Genomic DNA, 27,893 nt, shown 5'->3' on the forward strand with positions numbered 1-27,893 from the left:
TATGCTTTTGCATTATATTCAGTCACACTTACACCTGATTGTGGGTCCAACTAAAGAAATCTTTGGGCTTTCCTTATGCCATTGCTGTTATTCCTCTGCAGTAATTCCACCCTTCTGATTGGTACCCTTGCCCAGCGTGTGTAATTGGCACTTAATGCAGACGTAGATCATCTCTAAAACTGCTTATTCAGGCAAAGTCAAAGATCTTTAAATTAAAACGCATTACTGTGGCTGAAGCCTGAGAAATGAGTAGTTTAATGAATGTTTTTCTGGTTAACCCATAAATGTCAAGAACGGAGGGGGAAAGGGTTTTGTAGCAGAGTTTGTATCCAGCATCATTTTTGCTCTAATCTGTTTGTGTAATGTGGTTTGACTGATTAGCACATCTTGCACCAGAAAGAAAGTCGAAACAGTGAATACACACATGGTGGTGTCTTTGGCTGTTAACTCTATACGGTTGCTTTCATGTTACTCTTTATGCTAAATTATCATCTGTACACAGTTGCTGTTCACTGCAATGCCAACAAACGCTCACATTGCACCAATCTGATTAAAGACCGCTTCCACTGGGAGATCTCAGATGCTTTCAATCAGCTTCGGCTCCAGAGTAGCGCAGCACATGCTGGACCTTGTTGCGTTCGTCTGGAGATTGTTGATTGGTGGATTAGATTTTATCTGTAAAGGAATGTACATTCCATTGTCCAGTTTGAGAGTTGTACCCTGAAGGTAACACTGAGAATTCATTAAATCTATTTTCCTCATTTTTATTTGGTCTAGAAATGTGTCTTTGTTGGTTTGAATGAGTATATGCATGAGTGCTTTTGTGTATGATGAATTCCTGCCTGGGGGCTTATATCAACTGTTCAATGCCTCCCTCTGTGTGAAAGACTGATCTGTATCTGTCTGTCGTAGTTAATGACGAACTATACGCTACACAGCAGTTCCACGTCTTCCCACACAGAAGTTTGGTTCATAAATTGGAAAAAAAAAAAAGTACGCTTAAGTCTGTAGTTCTGAACTAAATGTGATTTTGGCAGTTGCAGTTCTTTTGTGAAAGCCTTAAAAAGGCTGCCTCTGCTCATTTCCAGTGAGTGCCTGCTGCGCATAAACAAAGCGTAGCCTGGCCAAAGGCATCATTATAGTGCTTCAAAAGCTCCCATAACTTCTGAACAAATGCAAAAGAGTTGGCAGTTCTCTCTGTGCAGGCTCTGCCCGTTGTGCTGTTTGGCTGCAGCTCCATCATGCCTTGCAACGTCACCCCCATGAATGTCTGCAAGCTGTTGCTGGAGCAGACTGGATGAAAGACAAACCTCTCATTTACCAGAAAATCTTCTACTTTGGCATATACACCAAAGGCTTCCCTCTGTATGCCGTTATGTTCTTACTCGTAGCCACATGTACAGTAGTTGATCACTTTCCTTTGTTTTCACTCTCCCCAAATCCAACTTTGAAAACGTGGGTTGTTGGGATGAAAGTATACCTCGGAATGGGCCAAAGATGTTAGATAGGTGAACAGTGCAGGGAGTTTTGTGCCGTCTTATCCCTTCTTCAAAACATGCAGAAGATAAGCTCCATTCCTGACTTTTGCATTTACGTAACAGCAAATCTATGTAGGTGTAATCTTATTCAGAGATAGAGATAGAGACGAATTACATAAAATACTTTAATGCTCTTTTAAAACATCTCTGTGCAATTCATTTGTCCTAAATGTGAAGTGATTGCCATCAAAACCGCTGCTGTTTGGTGCTTAAGTGGCAGTATTCACAGGAGAGGATGCACCTGATAGAGTAAAGTAACATGACACACTGTGCAAAATCTATAATAATGATTGCACAGTAATTCATTTTGTCTGTCTGCATACTCTTTTTGGCTTAGAGGTGAGAGCTTCGCTCCTCTCGTGAGAAATATGTGGAGAGCTTCCTTTGCATTTCAATTGACTTCTTAAAGATTCAGCTTTGTCAACTTTGAGAGCTGTTATTAGAGAGTGCATTTTAGAGGAGCAGCAGTAACAGGCCTTAAATTGTTACCTGGGCTCTGCAGCTGCCAGATGACTGGAGGGGGAAAAAAATGAAATCGAGAGCTGATTATCCTCTGTCGCTAGTCTGAAGTTGTGACTCGAGTTCCATTATTGTTCCTCCACCGTTAGCTTTTCTCGAAGAACGATTTAAAAAAAAAAAATAGGAAAGGCAGGTTCTTTTTTCTGTAGAACTACATTTCATTTTATTCTTTGCTCAATTTCCTGGCTGTGCTGTGCAGGTTTACTGTATGTGCACCAGGGGAAACAAACACGGGTGACAATTAATGTGTCATGAAAAAAACAACACTTAACATCTGCCAAAACTTTGAATTAGCAGGGAGACAACAGTAGGGCAAACTGTGATGGGGATGTACTACTTTAGGTACCAGTGATACAAATAGAAAATGTACAAAGAATTTTACATCACTGGAAAACTTCTCAGCACTGTGCAGTTGGCAGTAAGACTCTAAGATTGAATTTTACAAGGCAAACAGCAGACATACAGCATCTCAAATTCAAATCAAATTCAAATTTTATTTGTCATGTACACAGTCATACACAGTACGATATGTAGTGAAATGCTTGGACAACTGCTCGTGACCTAAAGAAAACAAAAAAGGAAAAGGCTATGAATAAGATAGGAAATAAATATGAAAAATTAAAAAGGGTAAATTTAACTAGGAAGGAATAAAATATAAATTAAGGTTAAAAATGAAATAACTGTACAACACAAATTAGAATGAAGGGTAAATTTAACTGGGAAAGAATAAGATAAAGATAAATATATAAATTAAAGTTGAAAATAAAATAACTGTACAACAAAATACACAATACACAATATAGAACTATATAAGAATGTATGAAGAAATCTAAATATAAATAAATATATACACAATAACAGCAGCTGTAAAAGTATTAACTGGAAATGAAGAATATAGTGACCAGTGTTGTGCAAAAACAATGTCCAGAATGTCCAGTGTGTGTGTGTAAGAACCATATGTGTGGGTCAGTACTGTGTGGTGGTGTGATTGAGAGACCGTATCGCCTGCGGGAAGAAGCTCCTCCTCAGTCTCTCTGTGTTGGTCTTCAGGGAGCGGAATCGCTTTCCTGACCTCAGCAGAGAGAACAGTCTGTTGTTGGGATGGCTGAGGTCCTTCACGATCTTCCTGGCCTTGGTCCAGCACCGCCTGCTGTAGATTGAGTGCAGGTCAGGGAGCTCGGAGCGGATGGTGCGCTCAGCTGACCGCACAACCCTCTGTAGAGCTCGTCTGTCCTGCATGGTGCTGTTCCCGAACCAGGTTAAGATGTTTCCCGCCAGGATGCTCTCTATGGTGCACGAGTAAAAGTTCCTGAGCACCTTGGAGGGCAGTTGGAAGTCTCTCAAGCGTCTGAGGTGGTAGAGACGCTGTCGGGCCTTTTTCACCACGGTGTTGATGTGACAGGACCATGACAGGTCCTGCGTGATGTGAACTCCGAGGTATTTGAAGCTGTCCACTCTCTCCACTGGGCACTCGTTGATGACGGGGGTCTGGTAGTTCCTCTCCTGCTTAGTGCTGAAGTCCACTATCAGCTCCTTTGTCTTACTGACGTTTAGAAGGAGGTTGTTCCTCTGGCACCAGTTCTCCAGATTCCTAATCTCCTTCAGGTAGGCCGTCTCGTTGTTATCAGAGATCAGGCCCACCACGACGGTGTCGTCAGCAAACTTGATGATGGTGGTGGAGCTGGTAGTGGCCACACAGTCATATGTGTACAAAGAGTACAGCAGGGGGCTCAGAACACACCCCTGGGGGGCTCCAGTGCTGAGAGTGGTGGAGGCTGAGACATGTCCGCCCATCCTTACTGCCTGTGGTCTGCCAGTTAGGAAGTTGGAGATCCACTGACACATAGATGAGCTGAGTCCCAGATGCTCCAGCTTGGTGGTGAGTGTGGAGGGAATTATGGTGTTAAATGCAGAGCTGTAGTCTATGAAGAGCATTTTAACATAATTCCCCCTTCTAGTGTCCAAGTGAGTGAGTGATGTGTGGAGGAGATGAGAGATGGCATCATCTGTGGAACGATTTGGACGGTAAGCGAACTGTAGTGGGTCCAGTGTGTCTGGTAGTGAAGAAATGATGAAGTCTCTGACCAGGCGTTCAAAGCACTTCATCACTACTGAGGTGAGGGCTACAGGGCGATAGTCATTGAGAGAAGCAGGGTGGGGTTTCTTCGGGACAGGAACAATGATGGACTCTTTGAAGCATGTGGGGATCACCGACTGAGATAAAGAGATGTTGAATATCTCAGTGAACACAGGAGCTAGCTGGTATGCGCAGTCTCTTAGGATACGACCTGGGATGCCGTCTGGTCCTGCTGGTCCTGCTGCTTTCCTGGTGTTCACTCTCGCATCTCCATTCTTTTACATGTAGGTAGTCATGATATGCTTCTTATTAATATACAGCTTTGTCTCATCACCACATGCCTTTTCCATGCAGGGCTACTAGCAATATAAACATGGCTATGGTAAATAAAAATGTAGGCGTAACGTGACTGCTTACATATTTTACTTTTATCCTTAAGGAAATCAAACCTTTGCAAAGCCCTATGATCATTGTATCACCTACATTAGCAGATCTCTTTAAGACCTCAATGTGATCTGCAGTATTAGAAATTCAGATTTGAGATTCTGCTCTCTTTCACACTGAAGATACGAAGCCATGCATTATTTAAAGCAGCTATTCAGTCTCGTAATACAAAGTGGATCATTCCGTAGACTTGTTCATGTGTCAAAGTCAACTAAAATCTCTGTGTTGTAAAGTGAATAAGTGGAAAACTTTAAATCCTTTTGTTGCGGTTTTTTTGCAGGTGATCTTTGGGGTAAGAGAGCCGCTTTCCAGCTTTTCATAATTGGTATGTCTGACAGTAAGAGAGGCTGGGAAAGATGACAAAAGTGCACAGAGTGTTCTTCACCTTCTGCTCCAAAGCCGCAAGGTGAAAAGCATCGACCAAATTGTGTGAGGAGCCAAAAAAATTGGAGGAAACCTAATGGGGACTGAGGCAGACGGTGAGAAGGGGCCAGGCCACGGGGTTGTGCCCACAGCATGGCCCCACTGAGACCTTCAGACACTATAAAAAACATTTCTAGAGACACTCTGTGACACTGCTGGGAGCAAATCCATTTCGACAGGCTGAGAACCAAGACTGAAAAATGATAGGTTATCATTTTTCCTGCACAGAAAAGACTTCTTTTTCCCCACCCACACATTTCACAGCAAAACCTCAAACCCATCTAGAGACGGACAGAAAGAGAGATGGAAATGGAGTTATTGAGGGCTCAGAGCTGAAAAAGATGGAGATTTGATACATTTGATACAGATACAGAAACTGTGAGGAGCGGTAATAACGGGACGAGAGTCACTTGGGGACAAATTGAAACAGGAGATAGATACAGAGAGAGCGAGTGAATTAAAAACACAGAACAAAAGATGTGTGAAAGTACGAATGAATAAAAATGGGTGAAAATGACTAAGTGACGCCAACAGGAAACCGAAGCATGAGCTGGAACAAAACAGATGACCCTGGCAGTGGTGACGGAGAGTGTATGACAGGGCTTTTCGGGAAGAGAAGACCACACCCCAACCGCTGCTGATGGCAGGGGACCAAAACGTGTCTCAACTGGTCCTGAGACGCCATCTTATTCTGTAGAATCAAGGTGTTTTCTCCTTATCGGCCCTATCAGTCTCTCCCTGCTAATGCTTTTGCAGGCACTAAAGCAGAAAAGAGCATAAAGGGCACTTTAAACAACGCTGCTGCATTAAAAATACATTTAATCCTAATATAAAGTGCATCATTACTGCATAAAAGGAAGGCGAACACTGCTTAAAAAGTCACTCATGGGTCAGCTTACTGTTCTTTCACTGCTGCGTTGGTACTTACAGGACACTGGGTTGCCAATCTAGGGCAGTGTGAATGCGTATAAATGCTGCAAATAGCTACAATAACATTAGGTAACCTCCCAGAGGTCCTGTAAGCTAGATACTCCTGGCTCTTGTTAGAAGTAACATACGCTAGCAGGCAGACAGGGATGGATCATCGTGTGTCCTGCTGATAGGAGGCTCGACTAAGCACAGATATGCAGAGACAGACCAGCTGGCCATGCCAAGCCTGCTCTGAATTGTGTCCTCTACAGCCTCCACCCAGGTTTTAGGGTTGCACACTGCTGGCAAGTCCTCACTTTGTTGAAGATAAATTGATAAATCCAGTCCGTTTTTCTGCTTGAAAAGAAATATTTCATTCAGTTGCACCAGATTGCAGCTCTTGTGTATTGCCATTATATATTGGCAACTTTTGCTATTTGAGTTGCATTGCCAAGCGTTTATCTTTCAGAAATATTATTATTTGTCTGTGATTTCTTTTAATTTAAAACTAACAGTCTGTAGATGCGCTGTGAGGCTATGCTCGCTCAAAGCGAGGCTTTGAATTAAATAGAAACTCATATAAGATTGCTGTGTGTCGTGCTAATATTTGGTAATTAACGTTAAACACAAAGTATATTAAAGTCATTTGTTTTGCAGGTATTTTTTTCCCTAAATTAAAAGTACAACAAATTAAAATTGTGACCTATTTCTTATACTAGAGGAAAAGTTATGAGTTCAGTCATTATGATTCATCCTGTGGGTGAGAATTCATTTAGATGTGAGCTGTTACATCCTAATTCAGAGCATTAGCATCCTGCTGCTGGTTTCACCAAAAATACTGGATTGTTTAATTACACCTACCACTGCTCTGCTTCAAAGACAGCTTGTATAAAGTATAATTACAGTTTAGGAAATGGAATTTATTGGAAACAGTTTTTTTTAAATGCAGGTGGTTAGAAAAGTCTTTGAGGATATTAGAAATACACCAGAAACATTGTTTTGTGTTACTGTTAATCTATTGATTAAATGATGACTGGCTCTGTAATTCGAATTTAATGAGCAAGGTCCCAAAATGAGGCTGTTGTATATCCTATTGAGGTTTTCATACGATTTGGTAATGGAAAACTTAAACACTCATATCGCTGATAAGATACTGCAATGTGAACTCAATCTAAGTATTCAATTCACAGTAGTTTAGCTCTTCTGCAGAAAACGTGGTAACCAGCATGACTGAAGTGGACACTGAGCGGATGAACCCATGCAGGTCAGATTTTAGGAAGTGCCCCTTACATCTCTTTGAAACCTAAGGGAGGTCATTCATCAGTTTGTGCAGCTGGTTTTAAAGCGTGACCCTAAACTCAAAAATCGCAAAACAAATGAAGATGTGTTGAGGATATCGTGCACTCACAGTCAGCTGCCCCAGTGTGTGAGATGAGTTCATTGATCTACTTCTGCACCGACCGATGATGTCTCTCCATTTCCTCCGTGTGTCTTCTGCTTTGACTCGAAAATCTAGGACAGACTATTTTGCACTTTCATAACTGCAACTACATTTTTCTGTCAATGTACTATGCATATACGGTGCCAACCCTGCATGGAATAAATGTAAGGGGCAAAATTTTACTAAAAATATGGAATAAAGCCTCTAAATGTATTGACGTATTTGACTGAACTTTTTCATTTTTATTTCTGTAAACTGATAGGTGTTGTCACACCTTATTGTAGTTTAGCTTCAGTTGCTTGTACTTAATCTTTCTGGTCTGTAAATTTGAGCTTTAAAATCCATGTAGTTTTTTTTCTCCAAGGTCTGTAAAGTCATTGTTCCTGCTGTTTGTGCAGCACGTTTGCTCTAGTTATCTACTGACTCCCCTTACCGTTTCTTATGGTGTTTAAAGATTTCACCCTTGCTGTTCGCGTTTACTTAAGCTGGTATGCCGAACGAGTGAGTAAATAAAAAGAATTGTTTCCTCTTGACAAGCTTTTACTCATTGGAGCCTCTTCTTGGGGTCGGATGGTTAAGGGGCCTGTCCGACGCCCTTAATTTACGGCCACGTCTTTGAAAACATTGGGGAGTTGGGAGGTTGTGGCACCAGTGTTTGGTGCTACAGCTGTTTTTACTGTCACGGCCATAAAGCTCCCCTGGGAAGGGTGAGACAAGAGAAGAAGAGATGAGAACAATGGCTTGTCATACAGCTTGCAGACACGCAAACTATCATGGTTGGAGAGGAGGAGGTGTGTCGATGCTGGGGCTGAGTGTGGAAACTCACCATACGGTTGAAATAAAGATAGCAGAGGGGTCACTAAGGCGTATTCAATCTTCCTGCCAAAAGACAATGCTAATGGTAATAACAAACAGACTGCACCTCATTTTTCTTTTATCTCATTCGCAGCTTTTCCTGTCTGTGACCATCTTAGCCTTTATTCTATTTGTCTCCTGTCACATTAGTGTATCTGAGCCATTATCTGTGATATGTGCTGCTCGGGAGATCTTTCCAGTATAATGAAAAAGCAAAATGGAGTTTGGTTTCCTGAAAGCTTTTTAGCACAAAAATCCCCTTAATTTAAAGATGCATTTTTCTTTTTACTGATAGTGGCAAACTGAATTGCTGGTTCTTTTTAGAGTATGTATGAATATCTACCCCTTTATATTTAATGTGTCTATCCTGTGGTGATCATCTGTTGTTGGATGCCATACATAGTGGAGGAATTGTACCTGCCTCAGCTGTACACCTAAATGTCATCTGCTCCTCACCTTCCTGAGAAGTTATCTGAGAATGTTTTGCTTCAGTTACTGTGTGAAAGAGTGCAGCCAAGCAGAAAGCTAAGTGTCACTGTAACTTTGTCTCAGATGTTTTACTGTGTTCCAGGATTGAAAATAGGTCTGCTCTGCAAGGCTGAGGGCAGCTTTAAGATAACTTATAATACTTTATTATTATTATTGATGTTCCAGGTAGCTTTATGGTGTTAAGCAGGTGTGCTTGTCTCTGATTTCCACTTGCTTACATGGTAAATGGACTGATGCTGATACAGTGCCTTTCTACTTAGCTTGAACACTCGAAGCACTTTATAATATAATCCTTATTCACCCATTCACACACACAGTCATACAAGCACTTTTTTATGCCTTGGTCCTTTCTATCTATCATTCACTCTTCAATGAATGCATCAGAAGCAACTCTGAGTTCGTATCTTGCCAAAGGGAAATGTTTACATTCAAACTGGAGCAGCAAGGGATCAAAGCACCAATCTTCTGATTGGTCGATGACCTGCTCGGCCACAGACACCCCAAATGTGTCCACAGCTGGAATTATTAGAATTATTTTTAGTTTTACTGATATTTGCAGATAAACAAACAGGTTATAAAAGATGGATGCAGCCACTGTGACATCACTCACTGGCAGTGTTAGATCCAATGCATGTAAAGTAATGCAGTCACATTGTGTTTTTTGGTAATACAATAATGTGATACATTAGTAGAGTAATGTGTTGTTACTTCTGTTACAAAAGATGTTGTTTGTGCGATGGACTAAAAACAAAGAAACATCCGACATATCTTTTTTCTTCCTGTACAGATACAGCTGATTTCAGGTTCTGTGCAGGGAGGAGATCACTGGGGGAATGTTCTGCAACTTTTGAGGAGATATGTTCATTACTTTTATTTGTAATCTATGTAAAAAAAACAAACCAAAAAATCCAAAACATCTCAGAGAGAAACAGCTTAATAATACTGCTACAGTGTGAGAAATTATTTTTTGATCTACAAGACCATCAGGAAGAAGCTTGGTGAGAATGAGAGAACTGTTGATGCGATCATTTGGAAATGGAAGAAATATAAAATGACCATCAATCACTCTCGGTCTGGAGCTCCACACAAGATCTTCATTCATGGGGTGAGGATGATCATGAGAAAAATGTCTGATTGGCCAAAACAACTTGGGAGGAGCTGGCTAATGATCTGAAGGCAGTTGGGATCACAGTCATCAAGAACACCACTGGTAACACACTACATGTAGAGAACTAAAATCCCCCTGCTGAAGAAAGCACATGTACAGACCTATCCTAAGTTTGGAAGTGAACATTAAAGGGAGTTTTTCCTTCCCACTGTCGCCAAAGTGCTTGCTCACAGGGGGTCATAGGATTGTTGGGTTGTTTTCACTGTATATATTATTGTACGATCTACTGTACAATATAAAGCGCCGTGAGGCCACTGTTGTTGAGATTTGGCGCTATATAAATAAAATTGAATTGAATTGAACATCTAAATGAATCAGAGAAGAGTTGGAAGAAAGTGTGGTGGTCAGATGAAACCAAAACTGAACTGGTCTACCATCAATTTGACCTGCTGTGTTTGGAGGAAGAAAAATGTTGAGTATGACCCAAAGAACACCACCCCTACAATCAAGCACAGAGGTAGAAGCATTATGCTTTGGGACTAGTTTTCCAGCAAAAAAATTACCCAAAATATACCAAGGCAATTAATACTAATGGCTACCGAAGATGCACATTAAGCTCATGGAGCGATCTCGCCAGTCCCCAGAAAGCCTGTGGAGGAACCTGATACTTCAAGAAAACAGAGCCCTGATAACCTTACTTTCTGAGTCTGATGGACATTATTAAAACCATGGACTTCATGTTCTATTCGGACCAATAGAACCAAGGGTCACATTTTCATAGACTTCTGTACAACTGGAAAACCAGAAGAGTCGCCCCCTGCTGGCATTTGAAAAAGAATGCATGTCTGCCAATTAGCTGCAGAGCCACTTTACTCCAAACTATACCAATGCTCTGGAAAAGCCTCACAGGTAACCACGAAAAACAAAATTCTATGCTAATGCATCCATTAGTTATTAAAGCTCAAAGGGGTGGGGCCAACACTGCTTAAATACTGCCGCGGTTAAAAATAATCACAAGAAAGTCATTCTAGTTTTCTCAAAAACATCTTTTTTTTTTATTTTCACATGAAAAGTTTTCACATTTATCAAACAGGCTTTTTATAGAATCTATAATATATTTATATGTACACATATTATACATTTCTCTTACTTACACATGTACAAAATTAGGTAACAAGAATTCAGATAAAAAAAAGACTGACTTCAATGGTAGTCATACACTGTTGTGCTTTGTTGAATCAAGCCAGCCTGTCAGGTGAAGATGTGCTTGGCAACTGGGTTTGATGCTGTGTCTCGTCTGTTGTGAACTGGTGACTATAACTTTTTTTTTTTTTTTTTTTTTTTTTTTAAATTGCTCTAAAACTAAATAGCTGATTGCCCCACTTTGTGTTTGCTTGTTTTCCAGTCGGGGTGGAAAGCACCATGACACACAGGGGTGAGTCCTGCGCTAAAAAAGAAAGATTTAATACCAGCTCCTTGTGTCAGACAGTTTTAACCATTGCGAGGCGACAAACAGAGAAGTCCAGCCTCTCTGCGGTTCACACAACATCTCAGTGTTTCTTTTGGCAGAAAAAAACCAACAACATTTGTCTCAACACGCTTTCAATCAAACGCTGCACAGCTTACACACATTCTCCTGTTCTCAATTAAACGCGCACATATTGCCTTTCACACAAATACTACCTCCACCGGGGGCCCTCCCCATCGGCAACAGTAAACATTTCATTTTGTGAGCACATGGTATATACAGTAAAACGTCTCAGCTGCAAATGTTATAAATTATCTTCACAGAATGTACACGTAACATGATTCAACGTAGTGTTTCCATGTGTTACAGAGCGTCTGATGATTGTGTGTGTGTGTGTGTGTGTTTGGATTAAGCACTGTTTTAAATGGAGTGCATGTTGATGTGCAGTATTAGTGCTACAGTATATAAGCACATGGTCTGCGAAGGAATGGTGGTCATGAGAACAACTTTTGTGTCTGTTAATGCTACATTAAGAGAACGCAATCACCTGGGACAGCAAGGTCACGCAATACCGCTACAATAACAATACAACAAATAGTACGCAGTACTCAGGGTGGAATAGTGTACAAGTTGGAGAGATGACTGATCTTTGGCTCAAAAGGCTTGAGATTACTTTTTATTTTCTTCCTTTCTTGTTTCTTTAAATGCTGACTCCCTGTCCCCCATGTCAGTATAAAATTCAAAGTTGGTTAACTTGGTGTCGTAGCTCCTGATTGTCCTTCAGCCACTTCAGGTTCCTCTTCCTCTTCAACTTCTTTCTTCTCTCTTGCAGGGAATTCCTCCAGAGCGGTCGGTTTGATGGGGGAGCCCCAAATAGCACAAATCAAGGAGAGCTTAGTCTTTCCAGAAAAATACTGTCATCTTTTGGACAAAAAAATAATAAGACAAAGCACAAGTACTTGTCTCAAACGCTCAAAGTTGCTCAGCACATGTTGTGCAAGCGAGTCCATCTGTACTCTGCAAGCTTCAAAAGTCTCTCCCTGCGGCCAGCACTGGGCATGTTTTGTTTTTTTAAGTCAGTGGTTTTCAACCCCACGGACTGTCTTCATTGTAGTCTCTGAAAAAAAAAAACCCAAAAATATCCCCCCCCCCCCCCAAAAAAAGTCTGCCAACAGAAATCCTTTTTATGTATTCTCAGTGCAACAAAAACAGTAACGAAAATGGGACTAGCACTGAGAGGATTGAGAGGGATGTAGCTGCCGCTGCGGAGTTTGTCCGTACACTCTTCTGAACATCTGGCAGGATAACCACCGGGTCATCTGCTTGAGGACAGGAGACAAAGAAAACACATTAGTACCATAAATTTACATAAACCCCAAATGTACCTGGATTGTTTTAGGGTCAGGGATAATTAGATAGGACACGGGGTTGGGCTACATACCTGCAGGCAGCCTGTTGGATGGGTTGTGAACCCCGCCACCGGCTCCAACTGCAGTCCCACCTGTGCCCCCTTTAGCCACTCTGGCCTCTTGAGAGCCTGGAAAAAAAAAAGGCCATCAATCATTCTGTCTTGCAATAGCCTAAAACACGACTGTTAGAGGTGACTGTACTGCTTTCCTTTCATCCAAGAGGGTGGTCAAAAACTTACCATCTGCGGCTATGACGTCCACCCTCAGCCTCAGGCACTCTTGGCCATGGTGGTGCAAAGGTTTGGCTGCAGGGAAGAAGAAAGAAACAAAACAGGCGTTAACATCCTTACTAATACACTTATCCTCTCTTGGCCCCTTAATCCACCTTAATGCACACGCGCATACAAACACTGACATACAAACCCTTGGCAACAGAAAAACAACGGTACAAAGCCCTGGGAAGCCATCTGTGATCAGGCAGAGTGTGTCTTGTCCTGCCGTTTATCTAATTACAACCATGGCCAGGGTGACAACATTGCCTGTGCTTTGTGGTCAGTTTACAGCAAGGCTAGTATTGCATAAAACTTGGCAAAGTGAGCCAGCGCCCCAGTTTTCAAAGAGCTGGCCACTGAGCTGCAGCTTATCACACCTGGTACACAAACATGCAAACGCCACCCAGGTCACACTTTGTTGCAAAAATAAGATTTCTGTGAATCAGGGATAATTAGATGGATTGACATGAAGTTTTTTTTATCATTTCCAGGCAACAAGCTGCAATGACCTTAAGATTAAAAGATTTTTTTCCAAGTGAAATGTCTCAAAAAGACGTCCATGTTTATTTTAGCATGAATTAGGATAACTTTAAGGATCGCTTAGCATTAGTGTTTAGCATCTAGTCATCATTACATAAGTACCACATTTCTATGACTGACTTTGTGTCATGCAAACATCCAAAAGCTAATATGTTGAACAGGAAAACGCTGTCAATTTGAAGAGTTGGCATGTAGTTCCAAGCACATTTATCTTGGCTGCATGCTCCCTGTGTTATTAGAAAATGAGTTTAACTAGGAACTAGGACAGGATCCGTGACACTTACAGATATAGTAGTAGCTCTCTCCTTGGCGAAACTCCTTTCCCAGGGTGAAAGGAGTAAAACGCTGGAATTTTTCAGAGAACTTCTCAGGAGCGTGAGGGGCAAATGGATGACTGCACTCCCAGCGCATCTGGTCATACGACTGCGGCTTGCAGTTGTCGTAGTCCTCCCGCTCCACCATGTAGAGCACGTATCGCTCAGCATCCATCGATGGCACCTCACCCTGCGGGTAATGGGGGCAGACGATGTCCAGGTAGTCATTAAGCTTCACCTCCACAGCATAGTCGACCCGCTGAAACCTGTCGGGATGAGGGAGAGGACGCAGGTTACTCAAGTGGCAGGAGACTGATAACCGTGCTTATAGCATCGGAGCAGTAATAAATATAAGCCTCAAAACCTCTGATTATATATTGATCGGCTACACGCCGGTATTCAACAGGGAAATCAGAGGAAAGACTGTTAGGTCTAGGAATGGGAGATATAGAGCAAAAGAAAGAAAGAATGTTTGTATGAGAGGATGTATATGCGTGTTCAGGTGGAACGAAGAAGGAAAACGCGATAAGGGGAAAAAGTGATCTGCAGAGGACACGCCCATAAATATGGATGAACGGGAGGCCAGTGTAGCTGATGCTGCTGTGCTGAGAGTTAGCAACGAGTGCACATTGATCCCGTGTCTCCCTGGAGTTGAATGATGTTTACCGAGAAACATTAGTAGTCAGTTAGCCCGTCAACACAGGAGATGAGTATTGACATCTGCAGGCTACATGCACACACAAACAAACACACAGGTAGAGCAGCAGAATGCATAATGACAGAAAAAGTGGAAACACACCTGAGTTTGCGAGCGATAGAGACAAGAATATAAATAAAGGTCACATACAACATACAGGATAGACAAACTATAACTGGGGTAGCAAAAGGAAATGGCAAAAGCATCTGCCACAGGATAAGACGGACTAAGGCAAAGTGGAATTTCTGAACCAATCTTAATGATTTAAGAAATTATGGCTGTTGCATCTCCTCACTTGTTTCAGGACACACTTCAAAAGTCAGTATCTGTGATGGTCTGATGGTGTCTTAGTGCACACAGCAGGGGTAACCTAAACATCTAGCAAAGCGCCATCATGGCTGAACAATAAACAGAGCTTTTAAAGAAACATGTGCTCCCATGTTCCTTTTCATGAATGCTCTAGCTGATTTCAGCAAGAAAAACCACATTGTGTACATATTCCAGCAGCATAGCTCAGTAGTAAAAAAAAATTAGGGGGCTGAGGAGGGGTAAATTGGCTAGATTGCAGTTCGGCCTGGTCACCGCATTTTGAAAAAAAAAAATGGCAAAGGAGGCCCCAAATTGTTGAGCAGCTGAATTTGAGAATAGTACAAAAACACAGATATCCCTCAGCTCTAAAACTCTTACAACACTTCATAGATGATACGTGACAGCGGTAGCAGTAAAGACCCACCTGCCACAATTTGTTCGAGGCGAGTTGTTGGCATCAAATTCAAAAAAACAAAACAATAAATGCCCCAAGTTTCAACATCCGATATGTTGCCTTGATTCATTTTCTAAATAAATGCAGGTGATTTACAAATCACTGTTGTCTCTTCTTGCTTACATTTTACACCGCGTCCCAGCTTTTTTTGAGAACAGGGTTGTCTTAACCCACTCATTAGGGTCAGATAGATAGGCACAGATACAACATGAGTCTGGTGACAGGCTGTAACTGTCTTCCACCACACTCCCTCTCATTACAAATACAGATAGAGACAGTCAGACTGTCTGCCTCCCCCTTCAACCCTCCCTTCACTCTTCCACCCTCTCCACCCTTTTTACTATGGTCCTTAAGTAAACTAAACTTCCCAGCTCCTCTTAGAGCTGGCTCAAAAAAGCACTTACACAAAAAGCATCATTTTAGTTTGCTTCACATGTGCGCACATAAACACTGATTACTGCAGAAAGCTTAGACTACTTAAAGAACAATTTAGAATACTTTGGTGCAGTTTCATTTGGCCTTATCTCAACTGTCCATGAGTCCTTCGCCCTCAGGGGGATACCATCAGAGATATTATGAGGTTGTCTCCAGGGAATTGTCACTGAAGGTATTTCAGCTTTGTCCCCATCCTCTTGACTCAGTGAAAGCTCCAGGGGCGGCTCACAGCTAATGCTCTCTTCTCAGCCAAAGCCATCTATCACCAGCCTGAAGCGGTAGCTGACCACAAGCAACACACACACACACACACACGCATGCACACACACACAAAATCACACTTACTTCACAGTAATTCCCATCTATCAACAACCTAAAGCTGTAGCTACCTACTATTTACACCCACTGAACCCACACAGGCAGACACACATCTCCTCCCATGGTACTGAGCTCGATGCCTATCAGTTTACCGTCTCCTACTGTTCTGGATCGCCAGGGGTTCCCTGAGAGTAGATGAAATTTGACAGACTTAAATATTTTTACAACACACAGGGCGAATGTGTGTGTAATATAGAGTTTTGTTGCTTTTGCAACGAATATACGCATATTTTGACAGCCTTTCGACACTAACCCTAAAGAGAGATAGCTAACTGACTGCTGTTTAATCAGATCTACAGATCTCAAGGAGTTATGAGCTCCCAAAAGCCCGTGGGGTGTTAAACTGACACCAGTGATGGCATTTCTTTCCTAAAACAGGCTTTTCTTTGAGAATTCTGGCTTTTATCAACCCACCACCTCCACCTCCACCCACTCCTTAAATGTAACAAGTAGCATTTGGGGAGTTTGTGTTTGTGTGACAAGGTCCATATGTGTGACTAACAATCAAAGTGCACAGGCCCTGGCTCCAGTCGCTCGTTAGCTGGTGTTGTTGTTTGTTGCCAGGGGTCTCCCTGGTACCCCCTTGGTAAAAGGATAGACACAGTGGCTCCAAACTGTGGGCCCTGACTCCTACTACCCCTCTGGCTCCCTTCCCCCATCCCTTTGCCTCTCTCTGCCTGACTGCATGCCATCAATACCGATGGCCAGATAAGCCAGAAACACGGGCCCATTAGAAACCAAGCATCTTTTTTAGCGGACCAATGAAACTTCCATCTTGCCAACAAGTTCCAGCCAACTTTCGGTGGGGAGAGGAATAATTATAATTTTGCTACGGAGCAGGCAGCTTAGTGCTTATCTGCAGTTTGCCTGCCATGCGCTGTTTACCAGATTGCTGTTAAAGTGTTTTTTCCCCATGCCGCTTTCAATTCCAGGCGAATCGATAACACTATTGAACAAACACCGTTGTTCTCTGCTTTTGCCTGACAGAGTTATCAGCCCACTGCACACCCTGAGCACACACACACGCGCACACTAACAAACTCCCTATAAGCCAGTCCCTCCCTGACCTCTAGTCCTGATTACAAACAGGTTGTAGTATGGTCCCAATGTGTTCATTAGAAAGGAGGTTGAAGGGGGTGCAATTAAAACACAAAAAAAGGGTATTAAAGTCGCCCTAGAAGGGGGTAATTATGTCCTCCCTCTCCCCACTTCCCAGCCCCTGCAGGCTTGAGAGCGCGGGGGGATGAATAGACGTGGGCGAAGGGGGTGGGTCAAAGGGCTTGAATTGGGAATGGCTTTTGAAGTCTCACCCAGTAAATGTTTCTATGTGAGTGCTACTGTTGCTCTATCAATGCCACCGTTTCATACAGTGTTTCTATTCACAGTGTGCCCGCACTGATGGAGTGCTTCACTTAGCAGGGAGAACCGCCACTGAAAACGCACCAGGGGATGTTGGCTAGTGCCTTTTATTAATGGCAAATAGTTTTAATTATCCTGCTGCCTTTTGTTCACCCCCCAACGCCTCAGCACTGAAACGTTCCACATCATCAGCTTAATTAACTGATTGTGGTAACTCACTTCAAAGAGAGCTTTGGCCCCTGTGTCACACAGTTTAACAACAAAGTCAAACCATGCCACCTTCACTTTAGCAAACAAAATCCTCTCACTTTCAGCCTTCCCCAGTGTGTGTCCCTTGTTATTTCCCTCCTCCAGATTGTCTCCGTCTCTGAGTCAATAAGGCTGTTTTGGTTTATTCCCATTGTTTTTTCCCAGGATGCCTTTTAATGCCAGTGATACTCGAAGCCTCAGTAAACTCAGCATGGAGTAGCAGAGTAATACTCTACTTACGGATGATCTGTGGAGTTATGGCAGATATGCAACAAGGATTGTGTGCAAGTGTCTGTCTCAGCCTGATACATTCAAGTCAAGGATTGTTTATGTCTGAGTAGGTGTGCGTGTGTGTGTTGCTGTTCTGGTGCTCTGGGGAATCTGGGAGTGTGTTTCAGTGGCGATAAGGTGGATAATAAATGCTAATAATGAACAGAGATGATAGCGAGGGAATGCCAAGTGGTCACAGGTTGCTCCTTACCACTCTTCCTCCTCTTCTGAGAAGGAATTCCTAATTTATTGGAGCCTTTTCAGGAAACTTCAGGAGTCTAATCTCTTCTTTAATCTCTCTGGCCTGCATTTTGCTTTCTTGTCTACCTCTATCCCCTTCTTTCATCCATCCATCACCCTCTCATCTCTGTACTCTCTCACCCTGTGGAATGTCAGAGCTCTGAGGCGAAGAAGCTGCGGCGCAGATCAAAGGTCGGACACTTGCCAAGTCAGCAGAGAATTTTCTACATGGACAGTCAGCAAGAAGGGTCTTTAAGCATTTTAAATTCTACAGACGGATAATGGGAATTAATCTCTGTAAAGATTCATTCAAATCTATTCTAAAGTCCATAAAGGTCATTGTAGAACAAACTACACAGATCTCACTACAGCTTCCAAAAAGAGTTCCTGTCTTCTTAACCCACTGTCTCTCAGAGCTTCATACAGTCACCCTAACCACATAAACAAGATTATTTTCCGCAACGGATGACTGAACCGGAATGTGGGGACCACCTAATTGGCTCGCCCAAGCCTGGATTATTGGGTGGAGCAGTGGCTGAACTGAGGTCCATTCATCAGCACCAGACCCTACTTAATACAGGGGCTTAGACTGGACAGCGAGGCCCAGAGCAGGGAATGACGGCTGGGGACAGAGTAAGGGGTGAGACAGGCAGGGTGGAGCTTTTTTCCCCCACTCCCACATCTATTGTTCTCACATAGAGAAGGGGTATTATGGCTTTTCACTGAAGATTTGGAGTTCAAAAAAGACACATTGTCTATGTATAGCTATATATGTGTGGGTGTGTGCAAATGTGTCCGTGCAAAAATGGGAACCAAGAGGTGGTAACAGAATGCTGAAAGACACTGGACACAAGGGAGTACTTTTTTTCAAGATAAATCCCTCAAAACCACATGACTCCATGACAGGTGAAGCTTTTTCCAGATCCAAACTTAGCTGAGTTAAGTGGGACTGTTTAATGTTATTGCTCGGATTCTTCTTGTTTCATCCATCTACCTACCCATTCATCCATCAACGTCAGCCGACCCTTCCCACTCCCTGTCTATCTCTCAACACTCAATAAGCAAACCAGATCCTAGTGTCAACTCTGTCACTCCCCCCACTCAGACCTGCTGAACCAATCGCAGCCTTTTCTGGTGGTATTCCAACTATGCAGCTCTCTGACCCACCGTTTGCATAGCCAAGCACAATGTGATGTGGGTATGCAGGGGTCATCATAGAAACAAATATGATCCAACCCCGTTAACATAATATTTCAGCCTTCATTCTTTGCACCGTGTGACTTTTCACCATCCATCTCAATCAGCTTTCTCTGGTCTTGTCATTCAACCTTTGTCCGCCCGGTTCATTGGTCATTCTGCCGGCGTGCTTTGCTGACCTAGCTGAGCTCCTTTTGCCACCCAGCGAAGAGACAAAGCTTTAAGTTCAGCAGAGAAATAATTGGCCGACTCCACTGCACTAAGGAGGGTTAGATGAATACATATGCTCTTTCCAGCTGCCTTATACTGTCCCCTGAGCCATTTGTATCTTATAAGGGCCAAAGCAGAAAGGTCATCTCTGACATCACATTTCTCAGCAGGCAAATATCTGTATAAGAAAATCGATTTTGCAAGATTGATTTTTTTCAATGAAATAAAATTTTCATGTTTAATGTTTTTTTTCCTCCTGTAAAAACAATCTCAGATTGTAACTTAATGAATTCCAGTGAGAATTAACAATATGTGAGTACAGGCAAAAACCCCTTTAATTAAATGGTAGCTCTTGCTTATGACGTCAAGTAGAAATTATGGTAATACAGCTGACCTGCAGGGGTGGCGATAGTTGCTGTGCAGACAAGTTTACACACTACATCTAGACCTTTAACAAACAGGCCCAAAAAAGAAGGAAAAACAAAAAAGTTACACAATAGCTGATATTTACACAACAAAAACAACCACAATGGTTCATTTCAAAGATAATATCCGACTCTTTCTGGCCAATTCTTCCTCAATCAAACACATCGTGCACTGAATGCCACCAGGAATTGACAAACAAGTCTGAAGGACACACGCACGCACACACACATAATCTCTGGCTCAGACACATCTAATAAAGAGAGTGCGAGGTCTGTTCGCAATTGTAATTGCAACATAATCATAAATCTGTGTACTAATGGAGCTTTTCTTCCTCCTTGGTTTTATGTCTGGGACTGAACACTTGTAAAGCAGAGCAGATTGGAGCAGCATAGCGGGAAGGTGCAGGGGAAGTCTGGTGTGTAGATAAGAAAGAAGCATGAGGACGGGCAGAGGGCAGAAACACTGGCCGAGGTCAAACGAGGTGAAACTGATCAGAGGAGAATCCCAAATAGAGACATGCAGCGATTTGACAGCGGGGCGGGGACAGGAGGAAGATCCCAAATCATCCTTTTGGCTTGAAAGTTGGAACACAAACCCTAATTAAACAATTAATCCCTGCTCAGTTATTTACTCTAAATGTGTTCATTCTAATGTGAGCCTGGGAAATTCAATCAGCTCCTTTTATCCAGACCTTTAAACCCTTGCGTGTGCTGGTGTGTGAGAAATGTATTGTTTATTGTGCAGACAGGATATGCTGTTTTCCCGGGAAAAACGTAACCAGGAAGCGCAACACTTCGCAGGAGACACACAGCAGACAGCGTGCAGACTTTAGTAACACCAACATCACGCCTGCGGGAAGTTAAAACCTTTGGCCCGATTCACTATCTAGCTCAGTCAATAAAACAAGCCCTCCTGTTCTGACTCTGCAAGAACAAGTGAGCTGGAAGGAAAAGAAGAACCTTATCAATGTGATCACTGAGGTAAAATTTTATTATGATTGCAGACTGTAAAGATGGGAATCATCAACACACTTGAGTGGTCACTGAACCCAAAAGAGGTGATTACCATCTGCCTGACGAGGCAGCATTTTTTTTCCAGATTGAATGCACCAGACAGATTACAAAACCAGATTAAGAGTGGTGAGAGGGGAGGGGGGCGGACACTTTGAGAGAAATATGGAGACCAACTAAAGGGAAGGGGGAGGGGAAGGGTATTCCAGGGGGTTAAAGATGGATTACGATTTGAAAAGTGAAGTGTTCTGGATGTATATGAGGAAAGAATAAAAAAAAAAAAAAAATAGATTTTTATTCATTTAAATTGGAAACTGCAAGCATCTCATATCTATTGCCCGCACCAAATCACGCCAGTGGACTAGCCAGTCTTATGTTTCATCTCTCAAACATGGATGCACCCACACAGACACTTTTACTTACTCCTACACATACACTTCTGTGTTTTCTCCTTCTCATTTCTCTCCTTTAATAACTTGAGCTCTCAGACAGGCTCCACCATTTCCACTGTTAAGCAAGACGTTCAAGAGGGGCACGTTAAAAGGCCGAAAGGAGAGCGAAAACAGTTTTGCTGGGAAGAGTGGAGTGGCCTTTCTTAAGGAAGTAGAAGAAGGAAGCTTTAAAGGTAAAGTGCAAAGTGTGTGTATGTGTGAGTGGGGGGGGGGGGTTCTTTTTCCCTGAAGGAAAGGGCAAAGTGCCTTGTGACGGCTCGCTGTGGGTGCCAAGAATGATATATAAAAAAAAAAATTAAAAAAAAATTCCACACCTCTTACCATGCTTCCCTCCTTCTCCCCTTCTCTGAGAACCAGAGCTGGAGGTGAGGAAATAATAGACTGAAAAGGGACAGCTTGTAAAGTTGAGATAAAAGCTGGTGAAGGAGTGAAGGGGACCGAAAAGACAGGAGAGGGAAGAAAGAGTTTCCCAGAGGCAGAGCCACGGCTGTGTGAAGAGGGGCTGGCCTGAGTGGCAGCCAGTATTCAGGGACCACCGACGTGACAGAATGACTGACAGATTGATAGAGGCCGTGCCACTTCATCACATAGCGAACTCTGACCCTCGATCAGTCACACCAGTTACTATTCTCTTTCTGTGGCCCACCGTGAAGAGCAAGCCCCAATTTGTATGGGGAGCATCACAAAAAAGCCACATTGACCGGATAAAAACCGAGAAAATGCTTCATGCGGGTGAAACATACCTTAAATAACTTTCGTGTGAGCCAGCAGGAAGCAAGCTCATTTTAACGAAGGAACGGTGAGCTGAAACTACTTGGAAACGCAGCTAACCCAATGTCAAACAGCTGTTCTGAAAATCACTTCAGAATTATAAGAGATTAGTTAAAAGACTTCTTTGAGATCAAACGTGTGTGTGTGTGAGCGTGCCATGAAACGGTTAACAGATTCACGGAGCCCACAGAACCAGGCTGCAGAGGGAACCTGGCCAAGAAGAGGGGGAGGGAGGTGCCAGAGAGAGGGAGAGACAGGTACAAAGCAGAGGAGGAGGTGGGGGTGGTGGAGGTGGTGGTCCTCTCATGCTCTGTCAACAGGGAAAAGGGAAAAGGAAGTAAGAAGCACTGAAAGAGCAGATTATTGCCTCACATCGAAGTTGTAGAGTCCAGGGGGCTCCTGGGCCGATGTCAACATCAATCCCAAATGTGTAGCGCGCGTGTGTGTGTGTGTGTGTGTGTGAGACTGGGTTAATGTGTATGAGAGCGTGTGAGTCACTTGAATCTGGCGATGCTGTGTATGTGAGTAAGCTTATGCGCAGACACTCCCTTTACAAAAAACACACGCTGGCATGCCGGGACCAAAGCTGAACGCTGGTGAGCCTCTTTCTGGCAGTCAAACCTGGCTGGTGATTAAACTGTTGCTAATCAGAAACAAAGGTCGCAAATATGCCAGCAAGCAAAAAGGTCACGAACACAAACACACACAGTAGGAGATTTTGTTGTGCTGAAACATAAAAAGTCCTTAGGTACAGGCAGATATGACCTTGGAAGTTTTGGAAGTCAGCAGGCCCCAAGCTGTGCACACAAACATGTTAGGAAGGGAAACTGTGCAAGTGTGTGAGTGTGTGTGTGTGTATTGCTAAATCCCTTAACACACCCATATGGGGAAAAAAGGAAATGAGTATATACCACATGGACTAAAGCGATCACTCTCAGATCAATTTGATTAACGATGGCTCTCTGACCAATTGGATGGAACAATTAACCCGGACCAACAAAAAGAAAACACGCTATCAAGTAACAGGTCAAAGGGGAGGGGAGATTGCGGTGAATGATGAAAAGCACCAAATAAAAACTCTCGTGCTTTTTCTGTGAAAACAGGATTAAGAGTAGCTAAAGGGAGAGATTTAGCACAGTCATCTGGAAAAAAAGCAAGTGCAAAAAGACGGATTATCAGTATATATATGGGAATGATCACTGTCATTCCACAGCAGGGACACAGCAGAACGCCTTTCCATCTGGGACTTCATTCTGATTTCCTGTGAAAGGCTTTGTCGTTGTAATTACGGACTTTCTGAGAACAGCAACTGCTGTTTTAACCACAGGGGAAATGAGGAGGGAGAAAGTGGTTGAACGTAAGCTTGTGTGGAAGAACGCTTGAATATACAATATGTGTTTGCCCACCAGAGGGAAAGTGTGTAAGCCCAGCCCTGATTGATTCAGACGGCGTCACTTGGTGCGACTGAACATGCTGGTTTGTGATTGAGGGATTGCCTGCCAGGAGTACCTGTTTGTACTTGCCCTATCGTGTGTGTGTGTGTTTGTGTAGGGGTGCACGTAGAGGTTCATCTGTGGAGTGAAAACCTAACCCTCTTCGTACCCTGAGCCATGTCACCCCAGCCATCATCAACCATAATTCTAATTGACCCCCACTTACTCCAAATGGCCCCTAACCCTGACAATTTGAGCTCCAATTTCTCCTCCCTGAGCAATCTATCTCTCTCCCACAGCGTGACCTACTGGGCAGGCCTCAAGTTACCTCCTCTGTCACTGTCATACACCATTATTACTCGTCTTACCACCTGAAATATGAACACCCCTATGTCTCTCTGACAGCCACGTAAGAACCCAAGTGATATCTCTTGATTTAGGAGATATGGCAACCTCCCACTCTACTCAGAGGTTAGGACTCGGTGTCAGATGGGGAGGATATTGCAACAGAGCTTTCAACACATTCTGCAGTGAGTCAAGCCTGTAAAAATCAACAGGGAAAAAGAAAAATACAACCCTTGCCAGGGAAAAATTGTATCCAAACCCGGGTAGAAGTGCAACTCATGAATACAGACATAAGAGAAGTTTACTGACACGTTTGCTGCAAGCACACGCACATACAAAACACTGTATCCACATGCTGACATGCAGGCAAGATAAAACAAGCAGTATTCAAAGATTAAATGTCCTAAACCTCAGAAACCCGCTGTTTCCTCTACTCCCCCCGCATTTACATTTAAAGCAGCTCTCTTCCCTACTAAGCGTGAACTATTTAACTGCCTCAATATCAGCCCAGAAAGATAAACAGATGGCATAACCTGGTGTAACTAATGCTGCTGTGTAGGTAGGCTACACAGATTGCGAAACGGATTAAATCTGGACAGCTTAAACAAAGAATTACAGGTAAACAACACCACGATAACAGGTTAGAGCTCAGAAAGAGGCGAAGAGGGAAGATACTCCTAACTGTCCCGCATTATCATGACAACAGCAGACAGTCGATTCTATCAGGCGCTCATCACAGGCATCTCGCTGAATATACATGAGCTGCAACTATTCAGCGTGCATCTGAATATAAGATAACGGCTTTGCCAACACTGCAAATGCGGTTAAAAGTGTGTTTGATGCCAAAAGTAAATCAGTTTGTAGAACCGATTAAGAAACAAGAGTGCGCAAAGACGATTCGAAGTGCGCTACATTAGAAAATGGAAAACATATTTACTTTGGGTTTGTGCTGTTCCAGTAGACACTGTGCCGCTCCGCTGAAGCAAACCAGGCGCAGACGCTCCCAACGAAGCCCACAATCCAAACCAAATCCATGGTGGAGAGGAGTGAAGGCGTGCAGAGACGGAACACAACTCAGGTAGGTTGTGCACAAAAAAAAAAAAAAACACCTAAAAGTTTACCGAAGGAAGCTTATCCGTGAACCTGTTAATTAAAAAACTTAACGCACGCAGCAGATCTGAGAGAGATTTCTGTATATTCGCAAAGGAGTAAAAAAAAATAAGTGAAGGGAGACTGAGATTACTCGACAAATCCGTAGTGAATGAGAGGTTGAGCTGAGTGGAGGTTGGTTTTGTGAAACGCCCACCTCCGCGTGTCACGCCTCCTATGGCAGAGGAGACCAATCAGAGGGCTGTCCGAGAGAAGCGAGCTGCACAGGTTTCTCTGCAAGTTTGTGTGTGTGTGTGTGTGTGTGTGTGTGTGTGTGTGTGTGTGTGTGTGTGTGTGTGTGTGTGTGTGTGTGTGTGTCATCACTCCGGCGTGTACAGGGTGTCTGGGTAAACACACAGAGGGTTTGCTGTGATTTATATGCCAGATTTTTTAATCGTAACTTTATTATGCTTCAAGTGTAAATACATGTCATATGTTGCAGATTTTCGTGCGTCCACATTATCCTAATGTAGCAGCTGTATTCAAATAAATCTGTAATTGATAGCTCTTGTTATAAACTACCAAAAGTCAATGCTTTTGTTCCGTTAGTGGATTGTTATAAACGTGTTGCAAAGCAGGAATCCTTGAATATGGCTATATCTATAGTGAACTTGCAACAGTATTTCAGTTGTTTAGACTTTTAGCTTGGGCTAACCTGGAAACATGAACAACACATTACATCATAAAATTAATAGTAGTCATGCTGCTACCTCTGCAACTCATCATAAACAAAATCTGTACATTACAGTATCCAAAAGATGATTTTGTGTTTCACTTGCATGAGTTGAAATAGTGTGTTTCCTTTCTCATATGTCCTTATCCATCATTGAATTGCAACACCCCTAGCTTGAGAACTCGTTGAGCAACATCTGGTATGTTTTTATAGTGATTCCTCAAACTGTTGCTAGTAGATTTATCTCCAACGGCTCTTCTGCGTGATGACAGACATTAATGATGACCATGACTGTGTGATTCCTATCATTACTATAAGGGCTTAAGTTTGTATGTTAGAAAGTTTAAAAAAGAAGAAAAAATAGGATCTAGCTTTCAAACCGTGGATGCCATTTGAATGGTAAAGAGCTCTACATGGCCAAATACAAAGTCTGCAGATTTAACTGGAAGCATGCAACCTTCTTGCTGTCAGTTACACTGCAAATCTTTATTCTCATTTTCTGTTCCATTGACATGGATAATCAGGACCGCGGGCTGCTTGTTCAGCATAGTGAGGCCTTGTTGCCAGAAGGGGTTTTCAAGCCTGCTTCTACTTGACACAGCACTTTATTTGCTATGCCCGATTAGCAGCATAACAGCTTTCAAAACATGAAAAATCTAAATTAAGTCGGGGGAAAAAAGGGGGGTGAGGGGAAACCTTTCGGGATAATGATTTCAGATGAGAGGATTGATTCCTTTTTTAGGATGTAAATAAGACTTAGGGACAGGATCGGATAAACTCTGCAGGTGTTTGGCTGATTTTTAAGAAAACGCAGAACGAGTGCAGAGGGTGCAGGATACACTCCTGATGTAACCACACTGTAAGACTTAATCTGAAAGGTGTTTCATTCCACAGGATATAAGAGCAGAAGAGTGAAAGAAATTATTACTTTCTCAGAGCCCGTTAAGCTCAGTGCATCTGTGAGGCGAAGCTTTTAAGGTTTTCTGCTTGTGTTTAAACACGCCTCATACAGTTTGGTGTTTAGCCACAAGAAAACGTGGAATTCTAGAAGACTGTAGCTGACAGTTTAACAAGATAATTGATCTGCCAGGTAGACTGCTGAACGCAAATCAACAGTTTATTTGACAGTTTAATTGTCATGGTGCAGATGCATCCCACTCATCTGGCGCTCCAAGCAGATTAAAGCACTAATATCTATTTGCATCACCTGTTAACCCAGGTCTGATTCTGTGCTCTGTTGTCCTTCGTCTTTGAATAATCGCCAGTATGAGACACCCACACTGCTATTTTGCTAAGAGGTTTACATAAACTCTGAGTATTATTTACTTTCTCTTGCAAAAGTCACACACTCAAGAGGAGCCTTTTTTATATTACAGGCATTCTGTGCTCGGGGCTTTTGAGTATTCACAATGCATTCTGTGTTTTAGAATTCTGTCCAAACAGAAAGACCATTTCATATCACACAGAGCAAATACAGAAAGGCATATATACATGGTAATTGTGTGCTATTCAGTGTCAAGCAGGTCATCCAAAATAATGTGTTTTGTATTCATGGAGAGCGCTCATCCCAGTGGATCAATTTTTTGAGAGTCCAATTGTTTTCTCTGGCTCGGTGGCAAGATAACAGGCTGAGAGGGACTGCAAACATAATTGTCATTTGCATTGCAATCAAATTTTTTTGTGGAAACGCTTTCTTCACGCCGACATTTATGTCAAAACTCTATCGGGGCTTAAATGAGCAGACCTTTAATTTCATACCAACCTGAGTTTCTGAATGAGTAAACAGAAAGAAAGACGGGGTAGAACAAAACTGCACCTCAGCCCGATATATGCATGTATATATATATATGCATGTATATATACAGACAGACAGATGCACAAATGGATCTCTGCAGGCGTACATGTCCGCACAGACACAAACACAAACGCACGCACACACATAAACACAACCCTTTTCACCTCAAATCCTGACGGGATTTGCACCAAGCCTGTTCCGTGGCATGAAAACAAGATATAGGAAAATGATAGGG

General features: G+C 42.7%; 2 protein-coding genes across 4 annotated transcripts in view; one reads left to right on the forward strand and one right to left on the reverse strand.

Moving 5' to 3' along the window:
* dpm3 (dolichyl-phosphate mannosyltransferase subunit 3, regulatory) overlaps nucleotides 1-767 on the forward strand; it is a 1,821-nt gene extending 1,054 nt beyond the window's left edge. For both annotated transcript variants that reach the window (XM_004549062.3, XM_076879291.1), the window contains exon 2: nucleotides 1-767. This exon is cut by the window's left edge and continues 774 nt beyond it. The gene's annotated coding sequence lies outside the window, so the exon portion shown is untranslated.
* A 10,061-nt stretch (nucleotides 768-10,828) lies between these two features.
* efna1a (ephrin-A1a) lies at nucleotides 10,829-25,311 on the reverse strand. 2 transcript variants are annotated; one of them, XM_004549063.3, is made up of 5 exons: nucleotides 24,979-25,311; nucleotides 13,777-14,072; nucleotides 12,920-12,985; nucleotides 12,713-12,808; nucleotides 10,829-12,590 (listed from the first exon to the last, which is right to left on the reverse strand). In XM_004549063.3, the coding sequence occupies exons 1-5, from the start codon at nucleotides 25,074-25,076 to the stop codon at nucleotides 12,466-12,468; spliced, it is 681 nt and encodes a 226-aa protein (XP_004549120.3). In that variant the 5' UTR covers nucleotides 25,077-25,311; the 3' UTR covers nucleotides 10,829-12,465. The 2 variants fall into 2 exon arrangements, with proteins under 2 accessions (XP_004549120.3, XP_012774018.3); XM_012918564.3 differs by having other exon boundaries at nucleotides 10,829-12,593.
* Between the last annotated feature and the right edge of the window lie 2,582 nt (nucleotides 25,312-27,893).

The sequence above is a fragment of the Maylandia zebra genome, linkage group LG22, assembly GCF_041146795.1.
Source record: "Maylandia zebra isolate NMK-2024a linkage group LG22, Mzebra_GT3a, whole genome shotgun sequence".
NCBI classification, from domain to species: Eukaryota; Metazoa; Chordata; class Actinopteri; order Cichliformes; family Cichlidae; genus Maylandia; species Maylandia zebra.